Below are 22,621 nucleotides of genomic sequence, written 5' to 3'. Positions count from 1 at the left end.
GATTTCAGTGTCAGTGAATTAGCATCATGTCCAATGATCAAAGCACAGACCGGTTGGGTCTTCTATCTGGCTGTAAACAGCAATACTTGCCTGACTGCGGATTGATTTTCTAAATGGATATGAAATATTCCCTGGAAATAAATGACCTCTTTATTAACATTCTAACGTTCACATATGCTAAGTATACTTGTACGCCAAATATACAAACATACAGATGTGCAACATGCTTTATAAAGTATATTATGGAATGTATAGATACATTTTACATGCACATCAATCAGCAAGATGGCACACACTGAGGTCTGCTGACTGACACATTTTATTTAAGCTGACCACTAATCAAGATCCACTGCTGGCAGCTCCATTTACAATTGCCAACCAATGACATCAGAATGGTGGTATGCCTGGAGATGCTGCAGGCTTTTGTAGCACATTTAGGAAATACAAATTGTTTCAAATAACATGAGCTGGCAAAAATCTCCAGGAAGATTTTGGAGAAGTAGGGAAAAATCCATTCTGTACCACAAGTAAAATTGCACATCACATACCAATACTAAGGGCCTCAATACACAGACTAATATCAACCCAACCTGTCAGTATCGATGGGTTTGATTGACACTCTAGCCTAATGTGTATGGGGGGCATCGGCCAACTGATGGTCGTGGAGATGTTGATTGCACATGTCCGATTTCAGACTACCAATCACATTGTCCCCAGAGATAATGTCAATCTACCAGTCTGTGACTTTCTCATAGAGAACATACCTCTCAGTCGAGCTCTCCTGTGTAAGGGGAACTGGCTGAGAAATCTGTCATCCGAACGAGCAGATGAGGCATTGTTTCCCCAACAGCCATCTAATTTATATGGCCAGCTTTAGACATCAAACAGCCTCTACACTAACCGTCATAAGGTGTTTGCAGAGCATTGGGTTACCATCCTGACATCCAACTACAGGTGTTCCATTTACTTCCTGTTACTGCTCTCAAAGGCTATCATGGGGCAGAACAAGACAGCAATGGAGGCTAGAATGGAGGTCTGTCTTCTTAAGTAATGAGTCATTCTTTCGTGTAGATGCATTGATAGATAGAGATTGGGCTGGAGATCATGTGAGGAACTCCAAATGAGGCCTTCCCAAGGGAATTCATATCGGTCCTACTCCCAGCATTATGGTATGGCATAGCATAATTTACAGTAGCCGCAGCCCTTTAATATTCATTTCAGGCACACTAACATTCCAGGTAAACTTACATTTATTTGGTCGTGGAACCACTGGTATGGCAATTTCTCCAAAATGTCCCAGGAGCCAATTTTAAATAAGACAACGCCAGGCCACATGTTGCTGGTGCTACCGTTAGCTGCCTGCATAGTCTTAATGTGCTGTCGTAGGCAGCTGCATCTCTGGACTTGTCTCCAATAGAGCACTTCTGGGATGTAATTGGTTGGCAATAGCAAAGGGCAGCAGTGGATCTTTAAGATTGATGTGACCAGGTGCATTCAGCGTGGTAGAACATTCCTCAGACAAAAATTGATAGTGTCATAGATATCTGTCACGAGTGTGTCACAGCCTGATATGACCTGGGATCAGAAGGTCACAGCACATTTTGGATTGCAAGTCCACTTTAGTGCTCGCTTTTCATTTACCATGAGCATATTTAATTCCATCTGCTACTGAAGGAGTTAAGGAGCATTTCTATCTTGCAGTGATCTAACAGGTAGTTGTAACCTCAGCTGCAGCCACTCCCTTCTTATATAAATATTCGCTCCTTACTCCCTTTGCCGGCTATAGTTCATTCCTATGCTGACCATGGTGAAGGAGCTCTTTGCTGCAAAGCTTTGATGTTGTTACTTTTGCAGCTGCAATGTTTCATTTTGATGAATTCAAGAAGTGCTTTTTTGTGTCTTTCCCCACTGATTTGTCTTACTTTACTCATATCATCTTATTGTAGTAGCGAGATTAGCGTCTCACTGGCCTTTACTAGTCAGGGTGAAGTCAGGGCCAGCGAGGACCCATCTTGGGATGTTAGGGAGTGCAGGGATCAACCTCAAGTGAGTGTTAGAAAGAAACCCCGCTCCCCTCTCCCTAGCACCAAGGCCTACCATCGTATCATTTCCCTCGGGTTGCATCACTCTATGGGGTCCTCCCCCGTATGACATTAACCTGGTGTTCCTGCTATGTTGCATCGCTCACTGGGAGTCCCCTTGTTCCTGGCTTAACACCTGTAGTCATCGTGACAATTGCATGCAATGAAGATGTTTTGACAATTTTATTTCCATTTTAAAATCATTTTCATATCATTAACATGTATATTAATCCTGTGATTTCCATAACTTTTCCTTCTTGATGTTGTAATCTCAATGTTAAGGATTGTACATGAAATATTATACAATTAGATCAGAATTTTGGACCTATAAAACTACATGTTAAAAGGTGGATATATAGAAAAAGGCCATTATGCTTAAAGAAGTTGTCCACCACTTTGACATTGATGTCCTATCCTTGGGACAGGTCATCAATGTCAGATGGGACGGGGTCCGACACTCAGCATCCCCGCCGATCAGCTGTTCCCGTTACCGGCGGCGGCAGCAGACAGCCGAAAATGCTCAGTTCCGGAGCTGCTCCATCTTCTGATAGTAGCCGTGGCCGGGTACTGCACATCCACCTCTGATTGATTAGAATAGGAGGCGGATGTGCAGTACCTGGCCGCGGCCGCTATCAGCACCTGGATAATGGAGAGCACTGATGATTCTAAAGGCCACGTCACACTAAGCAACATCGCTAGCAACATCGCTGCTGAGGCACGACTTTTGTGACGTAGCAGCGATGTTGCTAGTGATGTCGCTGTGTGTGACATCCAGCAACAACCTCGCCCCTGCTGTGAGGTCGCTGGTTGTTGCTGAATGTCCTGGACCATTTTTTAGTTGTTGCTCTCCCGCTGTGAAGCACAGATCGCTGTGTGTGACAGCGACAGAGCAACAACTAAACGTGCAGACAGCAGGAGCCGGCTTCTGCGGACACTGGTAACTACGGTAAACATCAGGTAACCAAGAAGCCCTTACCTTGGTTACCCGATATTTACCTTCGTTACAAGTGTCCGCCGCTCTCACGCTGTCAGTGGCGGCTCCCTGCTCTCTGCACACGTAGCCGGAGTACACATCGGGTAATTAACCCGATGTGTACTGTGGCTAGGAGTGCAGGGAACAGGGAGCCAGCACTGGCAGTGTGAGAGCGGCGGACGCTGGTAACGAAGGTAAATATTGGGTAACCAAGGTAAGGGCTTCTTGGTTACCCGATGTTTACCGTGGTTACCAGCGTCCGCAGAAGCCGGCCCCCTGCTACCTGCACACGTAGCAGAGTACACAGGGAGCCAGCGCTAAGCGGTGTGCGCTAGTAACCAAGGTAAATATCGGGTTGGTTACCTGATATTTACTTTAGTTACCAAGCGCAGCATGCTTCCACACGTCGTTGCTGGATGGGGGCTGGTCACTGGTCACTGGTGAGATCTGCCTGTGTGACAGCTCACCAGCAACCCGTGTAGCGACGCTCCAGCGATCCCTGCCAGGTCAGGTTGCTGGTGGGATCGCTGGAGCATCGCTTAGTGTGACGGTACCTTTAGCCCTACATATTCCTCAGTGAGACCTGATTTGGGTTGTGTTACGGGGGGCTGTCTGATAATAACCTAAAGGAGTATCAGACAGTCAGGGTCCACCGTGCAAAGACTCTGCTGCAGACTATGGCAGAGTGCAATACCTCTGTTAACTCACAGAAGGATATAATAAGTAAGTAAAGCAATTCCTCCCTTACTTGGAGGGTGTGTGGAATGATCTCTGTTAATAACCACAGAGACAAAGGCAATGTGTGCGAAATGGCACCTACCTAGGTCCGCTCTTCTAGTGGTGCAAAAGAGACGAACAGCAGCGTAAGCCGCACAAAGCTCCTACCTGCGTTCGCTCCACTAGTGTGCGAGGACACGATCCACTAGATATGGCACCTGCCTAGGTCCGCTCTTCTAGTGGTGCAAAAGAGACGAACAGCAGCGTAAGCCGCACAAAGCTCCTACCTCTGTTCGCTCCCCTAGTGTGCGAGGATACGAACAACTGCCAGACGCAGTATAAGGAACGTTACCCTAGCGGCAACGTCCACCTACGAGTCGAACCACAAGGCCCAGCCAGACCATGTGCCTCAGGCACCTGCCTATGTCCGCTCCCCTAAGAGGTAAGGATACGGACAGCAGCCGAAGCTGTAAGGTATAAGAACGCTACCCTGCCGGTAGCGCTCACCTAGCATAGACAGAGGAATGCCTAGAGGAACGCGCACAGAGCGTCTACTCCTATGCATGAAGCAAGAGGACTGAGCGCCATGCGGCATGTGTCAGGGTCTTATATAGACTCTGTGCCTCATCCAAGATGGAGGACACCAGAGCCAATCCGCTGCCAGAACGACAGGAGTGACGTCATGCTGGCCTATCACCGAGCAAGGCATCACAAGCACATGACCAGCGACCAATCGGCATAGAAGGTGTCAGAGACATGTGACCTCGTGTCAGCGATGATGTCACCCGCATATGTGCAATGGCTCCAATATAGGACTTAGTCTCCGGCGCTCGCACATGTGCAGTAGCAAGAAATCTGGACTTAGTCTCCAGCGCTCGCACATGTGCAGTAGCAAGAAATCTGGACTTAGTCTCCAGCGCTCACACATGTGCAGTAGCAAGAAATCTCGACATAGTCTCCAGTGCTCGCAGCAACCGTAACAGGTTGTTTCTGGAGGGTGCAGTTGAATCTCTTAATTATTTTATCTTGCTGATTGCAAAATGCATTATCAGGTCCATTCCTATAATTCTTTATTATAATTCATTAACTTTTTCTAAATATGTATCAAAGCATAATGCGCTTCATCATGCCTAGTTACTGAAGGTTTGTCTACTTGATTACATCAGTTTTCAAGTCCCCATTATTCTGAGATTATAGGATGCCACTATCCGTACACAAGATAAGGTTTATCTGAAGGTCTTAGGGTGCGGTCACACACAGCGACAACGATAACGACGTCGCTGCTACGCCACCATTTTCTGTGACGTTGCAGCGACGTCCCGTCGCTGTCGCTGTGTGTGACATCCAGCAACGACCTGGCCCCTGCTGTGAGGTTGCCGGTCGTTGCTGAATGTCCAGCTTCATTTTTTGGTCGTCGCTCTCCCGCTGTGACGCACACATCGCTGTGTGTGACAGCGAGAGAGCGACGAAATGAAGCGAGCAGGGAGCAGGGCCGGCATCTGGCAGCTGCGGTAAGCTGTAACCAGGGTAAACATCGGGTAACCAAGGGAAGACCTTTCCCTGGTTACCCGATATTTACCTTCGTTACCAGCGTCCGCCGCTCTCACTGCCAGTGCCGGCTCCCTGCTCTCTGCACATGTAGCTGCAGTACACATCGGGTAATTAACCCGATGTGTACTGTAGCTAGGAGTGCAGGGAGCCAGCGTTAAGCGGTGTGCGCGGCTCCCTGCTCTCTGCACATGTAGCTGCAGTACACATCGGGTAATACCCGATGTGTACTGTAGCTAGGAGTGCAGGGAGGCAGTGCTAAGCAGTGTGCACGGCTCCCTGCTCTCTGCACATGTAGCACAGCGACGCGTGTCATTATGATCGCTGCTGCTTCTGCTGTGTTTGACAGCTAAGCAGCGATCATAACAGCGACTTACAAGGTCGCTGTTGCGTCACAGAAAAGGGTGACGTAACAGTGACGTCGTTGTCGCTGTCGCTATGTGTGAACCCAGCTTTACAGTATAGCAGTCAGCCATTAAGTGCTTAGGGTGCCTGTTACTTTATACTTCTAGTGGAATATTGAGCATGTCCTTGCATCTCCTATTGATATGTTCTTTGTGATTTGTGAAAAAAATGTATTTTATTAATAGTTTTACAGATTATGTGTAGAGCTGAGAATTCATTCTGCTCTCTCATTATAAAATGACCAATTATATTCTTCTTGTCTTTCAGGGAGAGTAAAAGTTGAAGATGAGGCCTACAGAAGCCTGCTACTTCTTAAAAATCAGCCTCTTGATTCTTTTCTATGTGGGCTGCTTTGCCCAGAAACACCCCAGTATGGACATAGCAGTAATCTTGGTAGGCACCTCAGACGAGGTAGCCATCAAAGATGTTCACGAAAAAGATGACTTCCACAACTTATCAGTGACACCAAGGGTGGCTTTGGTTACCATGAATGAATCCGATCCTAAGAGTATCATCACGCGAATCTGTGACCTCATGTCTGACAAGAAGGTGCAAGGAGTTGTATTTGGTGATGACACTGACCAGGAAGCTATTGCTCAAATTTTGGACTTTATTTCTGCTCAGACCCTCACTCCCATCCTAGGCATTCATGGTGGATCATCAATGATTATGGCTGATAAGGTAAAGTTCTGTACTTCTCTTATTGGAAACCATTTTGGACTATGATCTAGTTAAAATGTTTATTTGATCTTCAATGAAGTTTCCAGCATGTTATTCAAATTTGTAATAGGGAATTGTAAGAAAATTATAATTTATTGCTAAAGAGCACTGACAGAAACTTGACAAAAGTTTTAACTTTATAATGAGATGAGCCATTTTTTGAAAAGTCAAAATCTCCAGATTTGCAGAATGTTTCCTGAAAATTCAGTATGTGGCAAATCGATTCACAATGAATAAAAAGTGCTTCAGTTGCCCTGAAAAGATGTGTATAATAGAACAAAGTTTCCTACGAATGTATCCAATTTATTAAAGAGGTCTTCACTTACATAGCTATGGGTAGATGGATGGTAACTGTTCCTCACTGCTGTCCAGTCACCCACTAGCTATAAAGTTTATTTTTATAGCTTGCTCTATTGTTAAGCTGTGAGATATGACATTCTCTGACTTCCTAGATTCACAACAAATGGCTGCTGCACTCCCAGCTTGGGCTTTTATACAGGCTTTTATAGTGCCTTCTAATTAGCAGTGTTATACCATATGATGTGATAGTGGCAAGGTATTATGGGGAAGTCCATCTGTCAGTGCTCTAAGTCATGTAAGCCTTCTCTGGCTGATGCCATTTTTTTTGGGTGTAAATTGATGGCGGATATTGTAAGCTATCCAAACAAACTGAATTGTAAATTGTTTATATTTTCAAGATCTGCAAATTCTTATAATTTAATATGAATCTGAATCAATTTGCTCATCGCCAATTATAAGCTATATAGGGAACTTGTCAGCTTCCCCAGTCCCCCATATCACCACCATGTACTTATTGAATCCTATATTATCTTCCTAGCAAGCTGCATTTAGTGGCTTATTGATTTCTGCATATGCCTTAGATCATTTTTATAACTGCGGTTGTAATATGCTAATAAGTGGGTGACTAGTTTTGGGGAAATTTCTTGTTTTGGACTAATTGTTCCACTGATCAATTTATCAAGCCTCTGTGGGTGTGAACAACATGATTTGCAACATCAGTGTCACCACCGTCTCTTTGTAAATGTCTGCCTCTGTGGCAATGTGCAACAAGCAGGGTATGCACACTCTGGCTTCATTGGTGTACTGCTCATGACCATGGAGGCAGGGGTGATGCAGGACGTAGGCAGGCATTACTGCTATCTCTTCCAATCTCCTGCGCCAGCCACCACTGTCTCCCTAAGCATGCGCAGTGCGCTGATGACAATGGGGAATGCACACCCGGCTTCACTGCACATTGCCAGGACGGTAGAGACTTGCAAAGTCCTGGTAGTGTCAACACTCTTGCATATCATATCACTCATGCCAACAGGGGTGTAACAATATGATCAGTGGGAAGATTAGTCCCAGAAAAAACAACGCCCCCAAAACTAGTCACCCAATAATAAGCATATCACTACTGAGGTTGTAAAATAGATTTTGAGCATATGCAGAACATTATAAGCCACTAATTTAGGAAGCGTAGAAAGGAATCAATAAATACATGGTGGTGGTTTGGGGTTGCCTATGAGGCAGCTTTGTATTAGTAACTGGACTGAGACTCACATTATCGGTTGGCAACCATGTATACAGTCACTTGTTCAATTAGATGCAGCTTGTACTCCATGACCACTATAATTAAGTACTTAATTAAATAAAGTTACTGTTTTATTCAAAATATGGCTCATTATAAATTGAAATTAAGAGGCTGAAAACCCATCCTGATTATGTCCAACTGAGACAGATTTGGGAGGAAAGAAACATTTTCAAAAAGTAATGCTGGCAAAAGTTTTGTTCACTTTTCCACTGCAAACCCTTTTTATTTTCTGGCCACATCTCCCGCTAGTGTCCACGCTCATTGGTTTAGCCAGGCAGGCGTGTGACCACAGCAGCTATATGCTGGCAGTAGTGGTGCAGCAGTCACATGCTTGTATGGCCAGAAAAGGGATGCACAGCAGAGATACGGCTGGGGATAAGTGAGTATACACTGCTCTTTAACCTTTGTGAGTTCTATGAACCATTAAAACATAAAAAAAAGCATATACAACTCCTTTATTGTTTCATCACCCTGTGTTATTGAAGGTTTTGATAAACATATCATTATTGTAACTCAACAAGATATGACAAAATGATTCCAAAAATGATTAAGTTAAAGGGGTTTTACCAGGACTTGAATATTGATGGCCTCTCTTTAAGGAGAGACAGTCTACCACTCTGATCAGTTGTTAGCTTCTTTCATGGTAACAGGATAGACATAGTTTATGGAACCAAATCGCCACAGCTCTGTACATGGTGTAGTGGTTGTTCTTGGGTACTGCAGGCTGTAGTTACCGCTAAGAACAGATTGTGGAGTAGGTGGTGTGAGACTCCCACTGATCTGATACTAATGACCTATCCAAAGGAAGAATGCTGTACAATCACTTACGTTTGGAAAATTCTCAATGTCATCATAGTTAGTAAGGCAAATAATATTCTCTGCTTTATAGAAGTCAATCAGTGATGCATCTATTACGAACAGCACTGAGAGAGTAAAACGCTGCAGGGCACCTTTTCCTGAAAACCGTTTGTGTGAGAGACAAAATAACAAAACCCTCCTTTCATAATAACTTGCCTGTGTGTAATATGGAATGATCTGATATTCTGACACTGTGCCACGCAATTATGTGAAATATACTTTTGCACTGGTAAGTAGCCCATCCCAGGACTGGGACTGTAATAGAAAATGCTTGTCCCAGGACAACAACTACAATCTATGTATAGATACTCGCAAAAATTACTTAGTGGAAATAGAAATAACAGCTTTAATGCAAATTAATCCGTTATTTTGACTACAGAAATTACCCTGGAAAACCAGCGTTGAGCTCTTAGGTTGGTGAAGCAGGATTGGCTGAACTAAATGCACAAGTTAGTGTAGAAGGAGACACTCCCCGACAGATTACTGAGTGCAGGGCACAGTGGAGTGAGTTTGGATGAGAAGGCTTCATCTACCCCACCTTCCCCTAGTTTATACAGTCCACATCACACTGTATAGTCCTGTAGAGTGCTTCAATGCAATGTGGGCCACTGACTGTGTGTAGAGCAGTAGCCCCTCTTCACTAGACTGGTAAGTGAGGGCTTGGCATTATTCTCTCTCAGCCCCCACAACCACCAGCTGGAAAGTCCGGGCCACAGGGTCATCATCAGAATAAACAACTACGCATCAAGTGTGCCTGTAGCATGTTATATTTGCTAACCAACGCAAGAATGCCAAGATATATATATATATACATATATATATATATATATATATATAAATATAGTCTGTAGATAGCTAGATAAATTGCATAACCTATTCTATCTCATCCCATATGAGGTGCTACATAGCACACTACACCTTCTACTCTTTTGTTCTAGTCACTGACGCTGCTTTATTTTCCAAACTTATTAGGATGATTGTGAGGCAAATCCCGGGATATGAAGATGAATTATGACTTCCAGTCATAATCGCTCATCACTCCCTGGCAGTGCCCCCCTCCCTTCTTGTCCTCAATGTCCAGCATCTGTGAAGGTGTCACATCCCATGGCCATCTCCTATGATATGGAAATTAGGTGATGTGGGAACAATGGACACAGGAGGACTCCCTGCCGTGACCCTGTGGTAGGAGCTGCTATCTAATTAGCAAGCATGGAAGTAGCCAGACAGAACGACTCCAGTAAAAAATGGTTCATATCTCGCAAGCCATATTTCCGATAAATACGGCAACCATAAAAATGGTGTTTTCGCATGCGGACGATGCTGGCACACCTTTTTTATGGGAGCGGGAGCTTGGGAAATACCCCAGGCGTGATATCAGCCAATGGGGAACTAATAGACAAGTCATGAGTCCCCTCGTTCTGTAGCTAAATTCATAACTGTCACAATGAGAGCGTTGACGTCCGTCTACGACGCTCCCAGGCAAAGTTATAGCCAAAATCCCCTTTCTGGATAATTCTGACTAAAAGCGGGGGGGAGTGGCAGTGCTCCCTCTGAGGTCACTAAGGTAGGAGGGGACCTGGATTTGCCCAGGTTGATAACCCTACTTCGGCCATTTTCCAGGGTTCTTTCGCTGGGGGTCACGTGCAGGAAACATCTGTGGGAGTTCCTAGAAACCTGGTCTACAGCGCCCCCCTGTGGCCAGACGCACAAGGTAACTGATTGAATTGCATACCTGTTTGTAAACCATGCTTTATCTGTAACTGTACTCTGACCTATGTATATTCTGTAGATTCCCTATTGTATATATTGTAGTTTCTAGTGTGGCTTTAGGCTGATTAAATTATATAATTAATCTTGGGCTGTTCTGTTATCTCGATCTTGAATCCCACGTCTGTGTGTTCGGCTAATAGTTACCGTGAAGCGGTTGGTGGCAGCGAGTTGTGCCAAGGATTATTGTGGGGAGGCCAGTGAGATTCGGGGAGGTTTTATATATTCCGCCCGCGGAGGTCGGGGGAATATATACCCTACTCTCACTGGGGACCCTTCAATAATCGGCATAAGTAGTATAGCGGCCTCCTTGCTTATTGTCGGGCAATTCCATAATTGGCCTGACTATAAGAGGGGCGCTAGAGAGCGCGTCACGTGCTCTGTCTGTCGGTCGGGAGGTATAAAGGAGGGGTGACCCCCCACTTGTTACCCCCCGATTGTGACGTACTGGTAGCCAGCGCGGGGGATTTCTGAGTGACCCCCCCGGTGGTTCGTGACATATTGGTGGCATAGCGGTGGGATCGAGATAATAGTGTGTGTGAGTGTGAGACCCATACTCCCAGACACTAAAGACTGCCTGCAGCAGCTGTGGCTGCTGGGGTCTTCAGACCAGCTCAACACTAGAGTGTCAGAGTGCAGATACTGTAAGGTGTGTGGAGGCATCAGGTGTCAGTTCTGTGTCAGTGACCAAAAGTCTGCAAGAATGGCTGATGGCACCAGGAGCAGAGCTATGCAACTGGCCAATGCTAAGGCAGGAGCCGAAGAGAGGGAGGACGGTGCTGTGGACAGTAATGAGGAGGTTGCCCACGAGTCCTCCAGGAGCTCGACGCCAGAGAACAGCTCTGCAGAGGACATTGCACAACCTGGCACTGCTGGACAAGATGAGGAGGAGCTCGCCCAAGGGTCCTCAACGAGCCAGATGCCAGTCCTCCGCTCTGAAATGGACAGTGAATCACCAGGCTCCGCAGCGGGCCGCAGATCACCACGTGCCATTCCACCGAGCCTGGGAGGCTCGGATAGCCTTCTTCAAATGGCTATGGCCCTTCTCCAGGCTGGAGACCAGAAGGGCTACAAGGAACTCCTGGCAGAGCGCAGGGCAGAGCGGCAGGCAGCGCGTGATGCTGAGGCTGCGGAGCGGCAAGCAGCGCGTGAAGAGCGCCAGGCAGAGCGTGAGGCTGCGGAGCGACAGGCAGACCGTGACTACCAGCTGCATCTAGCCAAGCTCCAGCCCTCATCAGCCACACGTGACCTTCAAGACACCAAACTTCCAAAGGTCCGTGTTGAGGACTTCCCAGTGCTGGAGAAGGATGGAGACTTGGACTCTTTCTTGACTGCTTTTGAACGGACTTGCCTGCAGCACCATCTGGACAAGGACCAGTGGGCCAAATACCTGACCCCCCGTTTAAGGGGTAAGGCCCTGGATATCCTTGGGGACTTGCCTGCTGAGGCAGATCAGGGCTACGACACCATCAAGCGGGCCCTGATCCAACAGTACAACCTCACTCCGGAGTCCTACCGCAAGAAGTTCCGGACCCTGCAGAAGGGACCAAAGGACTCCTGGGCTGACCACCGGCGGGCACTTGCCCGAGCTGCCGACCACTGGACCCAAGGCCTGCAGCTTTCCACCGGACCAGAGATCCTGGACTTGGTCATCACGGAGCAACTCTTGTGGAACTGCCCTGAGGATCTCCGCCAGTTCATCCGAGACCAGAAGCCAAAGGGGTCCACGGCTACAGCTGCCCTGGCCGATGACTACACCAACAATCGGGCTCCTGAAGCCAGGAGAGCAGCCACCAGCAGCACCTGGAGAGGGGGTAAGATGAACTCTGCGACTGCCCCACCTGCCCCTAGACTGCAGGGGGTGTCCCCCTCAACTCCCCTCTCCAGGCCCGTGGCAGAACCAAGACGGTGCCACCAGTGCAACCTACCTGGACACTTCAAGGCCATGTGCCCTCAGCGTCCCAAGGCCCCGGCTCCGTCCCCGTCCCAAGGGCCGCCCAAGGTGTATTGTGTGGGTGGGGGTGGTGGTAGGTCCCTGGACAGCTTCCAACCTGTCACCGTCGGCCAGTCTGTGACCATAGGACTGCGAGACAGCGCCTCGGAGGTGACTCTGGTGCGGCCTGAGATGGTGTCCCCCCAAGACTTGATCCCTGGAAAAACCCTCGCTGTCTCCGGGATTGGAGGCACTGACCCGGCGCTGCCTGTTGCTGACATTTATGTGGACTGGGGCGCAGGGCGAGGGGTGAGGGAGGTGGGGGTAACTGATCGGATCCCCGCAAACGTGCTACTTGGGACAGATTTGGGGCAGATAACCTCCCAGTTTGGGCCCCCCCCAAGGGCTGAACCTTCAGCCAGTACTGACGTGCCTCCGGACAATGTTAATGTGTTATCTATGAATGATGTAAGGGAGGAGGGAGTGAACTCTGCTATTTCTGCTTGCACAGACACCATAGACACACACACAGCTGCAGCTGTGACAGGGGAGGGGGTCAGAGAAAGGTGTGACCATGCCTCTACAAGTAATCAGCCTGTGAGCTGGGATCTGTTGCCCTCTGCAGGGATAAGCAGAGAGCAGGGTGCTGCAGGGGGAGGACCAGTGTGTGGGGTGGGGGCTACCACAACAAATGTGGGGTCCCCAGAGATTTCACAGCGGGGTTCTGTTGCTGCAGGAGGGGAACAGGCAGGTGAGATTGGGGCCGGTCCAGGAGCGGAAGTGCTCCCAGGTAAGATCTCGGTGCATGGTTCCCCCACAACCGGGGTGTCAGGAAGCCAGGTAGGTCTGCCTGAACCGGCGACTTGGTCAGGAACGGAGGAGGAGCAGGCACGACCCACGGTCGCAGCGGCTGTGGCCGCTGTCACCCGCAGTGGGAGTGCTGGAAGCCAAGGGGCCTCCCGGAGGTCCGATAGCTCTTCCCCTTCTGACCAAGTGGCAGCCGAGTCAGGTGGAGGCCAGGACACAGGTCCCGGGGTACTGACTGAAGATGTGACAGTCTCGTCGATTCTGGCCACATCTAGTCAGGGGTTTCAGGCAGCGTTAGAAGCTGACGACAGCCTGAAAGCTCTTAAGGAGCAGGCGGCACAGCCTCCCTCGGACTCGGACCCGGAGCGAGTGGTCTGGGACCAAGGACGGCTGTACCGGGCCACGGTCCAGCAGGGTTCACCGGAGGCGTGGCCCAGGGACCGACAGTTGGTGGTACCCTATCCGTTCCGGACGGAGTTGTTGCGGATCGCACATGAGATTCCGATGGCCGGACACCTAGGGATCGCTAAGACCAAGGCCAGGTTAAACCAGCATTTCTACTGGCCAAAAATGGGGGCCGATGTGGCTGCCTACTGCCGTTCGTGTGAAACCTGTCAGAGAGTGGGGAAGGCGGGGCCACGCCCCAAAGCCCCACTGGTATCTCTGCCCATCATCGATGAGCCTTTCAGGAGGGTGGCTGTGGATCTGGTCGGCCCGCTGGCCATCCCCAGCAGCTCCGGGAAACGCTTCATACTGACGGTAGTGGACTATGCCACCCGGTACCCAGAAGCAGTGGCCTTGTCGTCCATTCGGGCTGACAAGGTGGCCACCGCATTGCTGGAGATTTTCTCCCGAGTGGGTTTTCCCCAGGAAATGCTCACTGACCGGGGGACCCAATTCATGTCCCAGCTGATGGAGGCCCTCTGTAAGCAAGTCCAGGTGCGACATCTGGTGGCCAGCCCGTACCATCCACAGACTAATGGCCTGTGCGAGCGGTTCAATGGCACCTTAAAGCAGATGCTTAAGATGTTGGTCGACTCCCATGGGCGTGACTGGGAGCGGTATCTCCCACACCTGTTATTTGCTTACCGGGAGGTTCCACAGGCCTCAACAGGATTCTCACCGTTTGAGCTCCTGTACGGGCGACGTGTGCGGGGCCCCCTGGCTCTGGTGAAAGAGGCTTGGGAAGGGGATTTGGCCACCCCTGGAGTGTCGGTTATCGAGTATGTCATGCGCTTCCGGGACAAAATGCAGGCCTTGACGCAACTGGTACACGACAATATGGCTCAAGCCCAGGCCGATCAGAAGCGTTGGTACGACCAGAACGCTTGTGAGAGGACCTACCAAGTGGGTCAAAAGGTGTGGGTACTGGTCCCCGTACCACAGGACAAGCTTCAGGCAGCCTGGGAAGGCCCATACCTCGTGTACCAGCAGCTCAACCCTGTGACGTACCTGGTCACCCTGGACCCTGCCCGTGGAAGGCGGAAGCCCTTCCATGTGAACATGATGAAGGCACATCATGAGCGGGAGGCATGTGCGCTCCCCGTGTGCAACCTGCCCGAGGAGGGAGAAGCGGAAACCCTCTTGGATATGCTAGCCCAGGTTAGGGCAGGCGGATCCATTGAGGATGTGGAGGTTGGCCACCAGCTCTTGGAGGACCAACGGTCCCAGCTGTGGGCCACCCTACACCCCTTCCGGGGGTTGTTTACCAACCAGCCCGGAAGGACTAACTTGGCTGTCCATCACGTGGACACTGGGGATCATCCCCCGATCCGGCGTTCAGCATATCGGGTCTCCCTGGAGGTGCAGCAACACATGCGCCAGGAGATTGACGAGATGCTGAAGCTGGGGGTGATCCAGGCATCCAACAGCGCTTGGGCCTCACCTGTAGTCCTCGTCCCTAAGAAGGACCGAACCACTCGGTTCTGCGTGGACTACAGGGGGCTCAATGCTGTCACGGTCGCCGATGCGTACCCAATGCCACGCATCGATGACCTGCTCGATCAGTTGGCCGGGGCTCAGTACCTGACCATCATGGACCTGAGCCGGGGATATTGGCAGATCCCCCTGACTCGCAAGGCCAGGGAACGCTCTGCCTTTATTACCCCATTTGGACTATACGAGTCCACGGTGATGCCATTCGGGATGAGGAATGCCCCTGCCACTTTCCAGCGGATGGTCAACACCCTGCTCAAGGGACTTGAAGGGTACGCGGCCGCGTACCTGGATGACATTGCCGTCTTCAGTCCCACCTGGGAGGACCACCTAGAGCATCTAGCACAGGTGCTCAGGCGGATCCACCGGGCAGGTTTGACCATCAAGCCGGGAAAGTGTCAGCTGGCCATGAGCGAGGTCCAGTACCTCGGTCACCGGGTAGGCGGGAGAACACTGAAGCCCGAGCCTGAGAAAGTGGAGGCCATCGCATCCTGGCCCACCCCCAGGACCAAGAAGCAGGTGATGTCCTTCTTGGGGACCGCCGGGTACTATAGGAGGTTTGTTCCACGCTATAGTAGCCTGGCAAAGCCCTTGACGGACCTCACCAAGAAGAAGCTGCCCTCTGCAGTCGATTGGACAATGGACTGCGAGACAGCCTTCCAGGCCCTAAAGGACGCCCTGTCCAGCCCGCCCGTGCTACAGGCAGCCGACTTCACGCGGCCGTTTGTAGTACAGACCGACGCCAGTGACTTCGGCCTCGGTGCGGTGCTCAGCCAGGTGGACTCTGCGAGCCAAGAGCACCCAGTCTTGTACCTGAGCAGGAAGCTGTTACCAAGGGAAGTGGCCTATTCCACGATGGAGAAGGAGTGCCTGGCCATAGTGTGGGCCCTGCAGCGTCTGCAACCCTATCTATACGGGCGCCACTTCATCATGGAGACGGACCACAATCCCCTCAGCTGGTTGCACACCGTCTCTGGGACGAATGGGCGATTGTTGCGATGGAGCCTTGCGCTCCAGCAATACAACTTCACCATTCGCCACAAAAGGGGCCGTGACCACGGTAACGCAGACGGGCTGTCCCGACAAGGAGAGGTCGCGGACGGGCGCACGGGGGAACACCGGAGTGTGCTGCCCCCTAGCGCCCTCAAAAGGGGGGAGGTGTGAGGCAAATCCCGGGATATGAAGATGAATTATGACTTCCAGTCATAATCGCTCATCACTCCCTGGCAGTGCCCCCCTCCCTTCTTGTCCTCAATGTCCAGCATCTGTGAAGGTGTCACATCCCATGGCCATCTCCTATGATATGGAAATTAGGTGATGTGGGAACAATGGACACAGGAGGACTCCCTGCCGTGACCCTGTGGTAGGAGCTGCTATCTAATTAGCAAGCATGGAAGTAGCCAGACAGAACGACTCCAGTAAAAAATGGTTCATATCTCGCAAGCCATATTTCCGATAAATACGGCAACCATAAAAATGGTGTTTTCGCATGCGGACGATGCTGGCACACCTTTTTTATGGGAGCGGGAGCTTGGGAAATACCCCAGGCGTGATATCAGCCAATGGGGAACTAATAGACAAGTCATGAGTCCCCTCGTTCTGTAGCTAAATTCATAACTGTCACAATGAGAGCGTTGACGTCCGTCTACGACGCTCCCAGGCAAAGTTATAGCCAAAATCCCCTTTCTGGATAATTCTGACTAAAAGCGGGGGGGAGTGGCAGTGCTCCCTCTGAGGTCACTAAGGTAGGAGGGGACCTGGATTTGCCCAGGTTGATAACCCTACTTCGGCCATTTTCCAGGGTTCTTTCGCTGGGGGTCACGTGCAGGAAACATCTGTGGGAGTTCCTAGAAACCTGGTCTACAGCGCCCCCCTGTGGCCAGACGCACAAGGTAACTGATTGAATTGCATACCTGTTTGTAAACCATGCTTTATCTGTAACTGTACTCTGACCTATGTATATTCTGTAGATTCCCTATTGTATATATTGTAGTTTCTAGTGTGGCTTTAGGCTGATTAAATTATATAATTAATCTTGGGCTGTTCTGTTATCTCGATCTTGAATCCCACGTCTGTGTGTTCGGCTAATAGTTACCGTGAAGCGGTTGGTGGCAGCGAGTTGTGCCAAGGATTATTGTGGGGAGGCCAGTGAGATTCGGGGAGGTTTTATATATTCCGCCCGCGGAGGTCGGGGGAATATATACCCTACTCTCACTGGGGACCCTTCAATAATCGGCATAAGTAGTATAGCGGCCTCCTTGCTTATTGTCGGGCAATTCCATAATTGGCCTGACTATAAGAGGGGCGCTAGAGAGCGCGTCACGTGCTCTGTCTGTCGGTCGGGAGGTATAAAGGAGGGGTGACCCCCCACTTGTTACCCCCCGATTGTGACGTACTGGTAGCCAGCGCGGGGGATTTCTGAGTGACCCCCCCGGTGGTTCGTGACAATGATGATAATGAACTTAGAGTAAAGTAATGTTTTTTGTAAAGATTGTACTAGAGAAATAGCTAGAGATATGGGAAGCACCAAGTAATCGTTCAACCTACTATGTCTATTGATGTAACTTGTCAATTTTTGGTAGTCTACGCTATTTGCTCTCGTTATGCCTATGAAGGGGTTTTACATGTTGAGTATGGTTTATGTAAAGTCACTGCTCTATTATCCATGTGAGATGCCAACCAGTTGGTGGTGAGGCATGGGTTTTGGAGGCAGCTTTCATAAATACAGAGTTTTTTAAGGTTGAAGGTAGACGTAAGTCCATCAAGCTCAACCTAACATGTTAATTCAAATTGTGATCAAATTTTGCTCAATCTCTTTTTAGTTTTCTAGTTAAACCATTTAATATGCTTCCAGCGACTACAAAAAAAACATCTCCAAGTAAAGTAATAATAATAATAGTAATAATAATAATTTTTGCAATAATTTTACCTTTTTTTCCACAAACATAAGACTTGATTTTGTTGCCATTTGTATATTCCTTTTCTCTTTTTGCTGACATCAGAGAACCTAAATCTAAAGAAAAATCTAAAGAAAAATAGAAATGTGGGTCTTTTTTTATTTATTTACTTTTTAAAACCACAAAGGACAAATAAAAAACATTTTAAATTGTGTTGCCCTTTACATGGAAATTGTCTTTTTACATTGGTGGTGTGTTTTTGTGTTGATCTACAAACAATGAGTACTTCAGGACCCTCTAACAGCACTCAATATGTGGCGAAGAACACCAAAAAAAAGTGTGTTTCAGATTTTCTTACTGACTCAATGATTTGATAGAAGAGTTTTAAAAAACACTGTGTGTGAAGCCACCCAACCTATTCAGTTATTTGTTTTAGAGTTTTAAAGCCTGATCCCCTCATTAATGTTTCAAAAAGTAATGTACAGTAGTCATCTGATAAGTAACGCCCGTCCCATTGTTTGGAAACCCATATAGATCATGCTGATCATTTTCCTTGTCCCAAACCCTTCTATAGTTTGGATTGGTCATATTTTATATGTCTTCATAGGTAATTCTTGGAAGGACTCAGTTGGTGACTAGGTTTTGTCAGAACCTTTTTCTGGATCAACACTGAGTTATAATATGTTTAACAAAATTGTATAATTGCTCAACTTCACCATCTTTGCTCTGTACTGTATTGGCAGCAGAAAATGTCAAATTCCCGTGGTTCCTTTGCAGACCTGTCAGAATTTCAAGGCTGGATCATGACAGCCTGCAGTTTGGAGACAATTGACAGACTAGAGACTGTTTTAAACATATAAATCAATATAGTGCTGGTTATATTTGAGAAGACCTTGCTATGAGACATAAACTTCTAATACAATATGTCAGTTTTCGTATGTTAGACCAGTATTTCTATTCAAATCAATTCTACTATGTACAGTTGTAACCAGAAGTTTACATACACTATCTAAAAAGACAAGTCTTCAGGTTTTTCTCACTATCTGACATGAAATCAAAATAAACCTTTCCCATTTTAGGTCAATTAGGAACCAAAATTATTTACAGTGCCTTGCAAAAGTATTTGGCCCTATTGAATTTTGAATTTTCCCACATTTCAGGCTTCAAACATAAAGATAAGAAATGTAAATTTTATGGTGAAGAATCATCAACAAGTGGGACACAATTGTGAAGGTGAATGATATTTATTGCTTTTTATATTAATTTTTTGTAAAAAATAAATAACTGAAAATTGCGGCGTGCAATATTTCTCGTCCTTTTACTTTCAGTGCACCAAACTCACTCCAGAAGTTCATTGAGGATCTCTGAATGATCCAATGTTGCCCTAAATGACTAATGATGATAAATATAAGCCACCTGTGTGTATAATGCACCTGCCCTGTGATAGTCTCAGTGTTCTGTTTAAGGCCTCCGACACACATCCGTGCCGCCGGTACGTGTTTGCCATTTTTTGCACGTACCGGCGGCATGGAGACACGTTCAGCAATGCTACCCTATTGTAGCAGGCACACACACGTAAAACCACACGGAATGTGTGTCCATGTGCGTTTGTACATGTGTGCGTTTTTCTACATGCTGACATGTTCTCGTTTTCTCCGGCAGCACGGGTGTCACACGGCCTGCACCCGTACCACACGGATGTAGTGTGGATGCGGTCCCGTGTGACACGCGCTGGAGAAAACACACGTGTCAGTGAAAAAAAACCAAAACATTTACTCACCTTCTCCTGCCCTCCTGTCTCTGCCGCTGTTCCCACTTGCTGCCGACCGCCGCTCATTATGCTCATTTAATATTCACTTCACTCCGGCCGGCAGCAGCAGCAGCGGGGAGATGGCAGGGCTGGAGACCAAAGATCAGCACCACGGACAGCAGCGCGGACCACGTGAGTATGCAAATTACCGGTTCTACGTGTGCTATCGCAGATAGCACAAGTTGAACACACATGGACCACACGTACCCGAGACACGTACTTACCACACGCAACACGCAGGGTAAATACGTGTCTCGCGGCACGTGCGTGTTTTTAACGGAAGTGTGTTTCAGGTCTAAAGCACAGAGAGCATCATGAAGACCAAGGAACACAACAGGCAGGTCCGTGATACTGTTGTGGAGAAGTTTAACCCCTTCAGCCCCCGGGCACTTTCCGTTTTTGCGTTTTTGTTTTTTGCTCCCCTTCTTCTGAGAGGCGTAATATTTTTATGTTTCCATCAATCTTGCCATATGAGGGCTTGTTTTTTGCGGGACGAGTTGTACTTTTAAATGAAACCATAAGTTTTACCATATAGTGTACTGGAAAACGGCAAAAAAATTCCAAGTGCGGAAAAATTGCAAAAAAAGTGTGATCGTACAATAGTTTTTGGGATATTTTATTCACTGTGTTCACTATATGGTAAAACTGAGGTATCTATGTGATGCCTCAGGTCGGTGCGAGTTTGTAGACACCAAACATGTATAGGTTTACTTGTATCTAAGGGGTTAAAAAAAATTCACAAGTTTGTCCAATAAAAGTGGCGCACGTTTTGCGCCATTTTCTGAAACACGTAGCGTTCTTATTTTTAAGGATCTATGGCTCAGTGATGGCTTATTTTTTGCGTCTCGAGCTGACGTTTATAATGGTACCATTTTTGCGCAGATGCTACGTTTTGATCGCCTGTTATTGCATTTTGCGTAAAACTTGCGGCGACCAAAAAACGTAATTTTGGCGTTTGGAATTTTTTTGCGACTACGCCGTTTACCAATCAGATTAATTGATTTTATATTTTGATAGATCGGGCATTTCTGAACGCGGCGATACCAAATATGTGTATATTTATTTATTTTTTAACCCTTTAATTTTCAATGGGGGGAAAGGGGGGTGATTTGAACTTTTAGGTTTTTTTTTTTTTTTTTTATTTTTTAAAACTTTTTTTTTTACTTTTTTTTTTTATTTTACTAGTCCCCCTAGGGGGCTATAGCGATCAGCAATCCGATTGCTGATCGCTCTCTGCTGATCACAGCTATATCGCTGTAATCAGCAGATTCAGTCACTTTGGTTTTCCCTCTGCTCTCGGCCGAGGGAAAATGAAAGTGAAACATCGTAGCAGCAGGCGTCATCACATGACCCTGTGCTACGATGGCAACCACCGATAGTCACGTGATAACACACGTGACTTCCGGTGGGGGCGGCGGTGAGTAACAAACATGGCCGCGCGCATTTAAATCTTGCTGCCAGACTTTGGCAGCAAGATTTAAGGGGTTAATGGCCGCGGGTGGAAGCGATTCCACCCGCGGCTAGCAGGCACACATGTCAGCTGTTGAAAACAGCTGATATGTGTGCCGATCCACGCCACCTGCCCGCGGCAGGGGACGGGGCTTAACGGGACACGATCCTGGACGGATAGATCCGTCCAGGGTCGTGAAGGGGTTAAAGCCGGATTTGGTTGCAAAAAGATTTCCAAAACTTTAAACATCCCAAGAAGCACTGTGCAAGCAATCATATTAAAATGGAAGGAGTATCATACCCCTGCAAATCTACCAAGACCCGGCTGCCCATCCAAACTTTCATCTCAAACAAGGAGAAGAGTGATAAGAGATGAAGCCAAGAGGCCCATGATCACTCTGGATGAACTGCAGAGATCTACAGCTGAGGTTGGTGAGTCTGTCCATAGGACAACAATCAGTCATACACTGCACAAATCTGGCCTTTATAAAAGAGTGGCAAGAAGAAAGCCATTTCTCAAAGATACCCATAAAAAGTGTTGTTTAAAGTTTGCCACAAGCCACCTGGGAGACACACCAAACATGTGGAAGAAGGTGCTCTAGTCAAAATCGAACTATTTGGGAACAATGCCAAATGATATGTTTGGCGTAAAAGCAACACAGCTCATCACCCTGAACATACCATCCCCACTGTCAAACATGGTGGTGGCAGCATCATGGTTTGGGCCTGCTTTGCTTCAGCAGGGACAGGGAAGATGGCTAAAATTGATTGTAAGATGGATGGAGCCAAAGAAGAAGGAAAAACTCCTAAGGTAGGTGGTGCTATAATTGATTAGTCCGTAATTGATCACACTTGTGAGCATCCACCTATAACATTGACTATTTAAAAACAAGTATTAACCCTAAAAAAGGCTGATATGCTAGCAGTAATTTTTCTATGTGATTTACAATACATGATGTAACAGATAATGTATACAGAAATTATTTGCACCATATTAATATGTGCAAAGAGAAAAAACAAAAAAACCTCAAAAAGACAATGCACCTTCAATATAATTTTAGCTCAGGAAGATATTTATAAACTTGGAACAGAGCAGGCTATGGTTATTAACATTAAGATCATAATTT

General features: G+C 47.7%; 1 protein-coding gene across 1 annotated transcript in view; it reads left to right on the top strand.

Annotated features, from left to right (window-relative positions):
• The window catches only part of GRIN2B (glutamate ionotropic receptor NMDA type subunit 2B), a 935,536-nt gene that overhangs the window by 295,204 nt on the left and 617,711 nt on the right, over positions 1-22,621 (top strand). Inside the window, exon 3 of the mRNA XM_075321904.1 lies at positions 5,992-6,405. Within this exon, the coding sequence (XP_075178019.1) occupies positions 6,010-6,405 (396 nt within the window). The 5' untranslated portion in view covers positions 5,992-6,009. The remainder of the gene's footprint in view (positions 1-5,991; positions 6,406-22,621) is intronic.

This window comes from Anomaloglossus baeobatrachus, chromosome 8 (assembly GCF_048569485.1).
Source record: "Anomaloglossus baeobatrachus isolate aAnoBae1 chromosome 8, aAnoBae1.hap1, whole genome shotgun sequence".
In the NCBI taxonomy this organism is placed as follows: Eukaryota; Metazoa; Chordata; class Amphibia; order Anura; family Aromobatidae; genus Anomaloglossus; species Anomaloglossus baeobatrachus.
The sequence above is the reverse complement of the archived record's forward strand: the minus strand, read 5'-3'. Positions and strand labels throughout refer to the sequence as shown.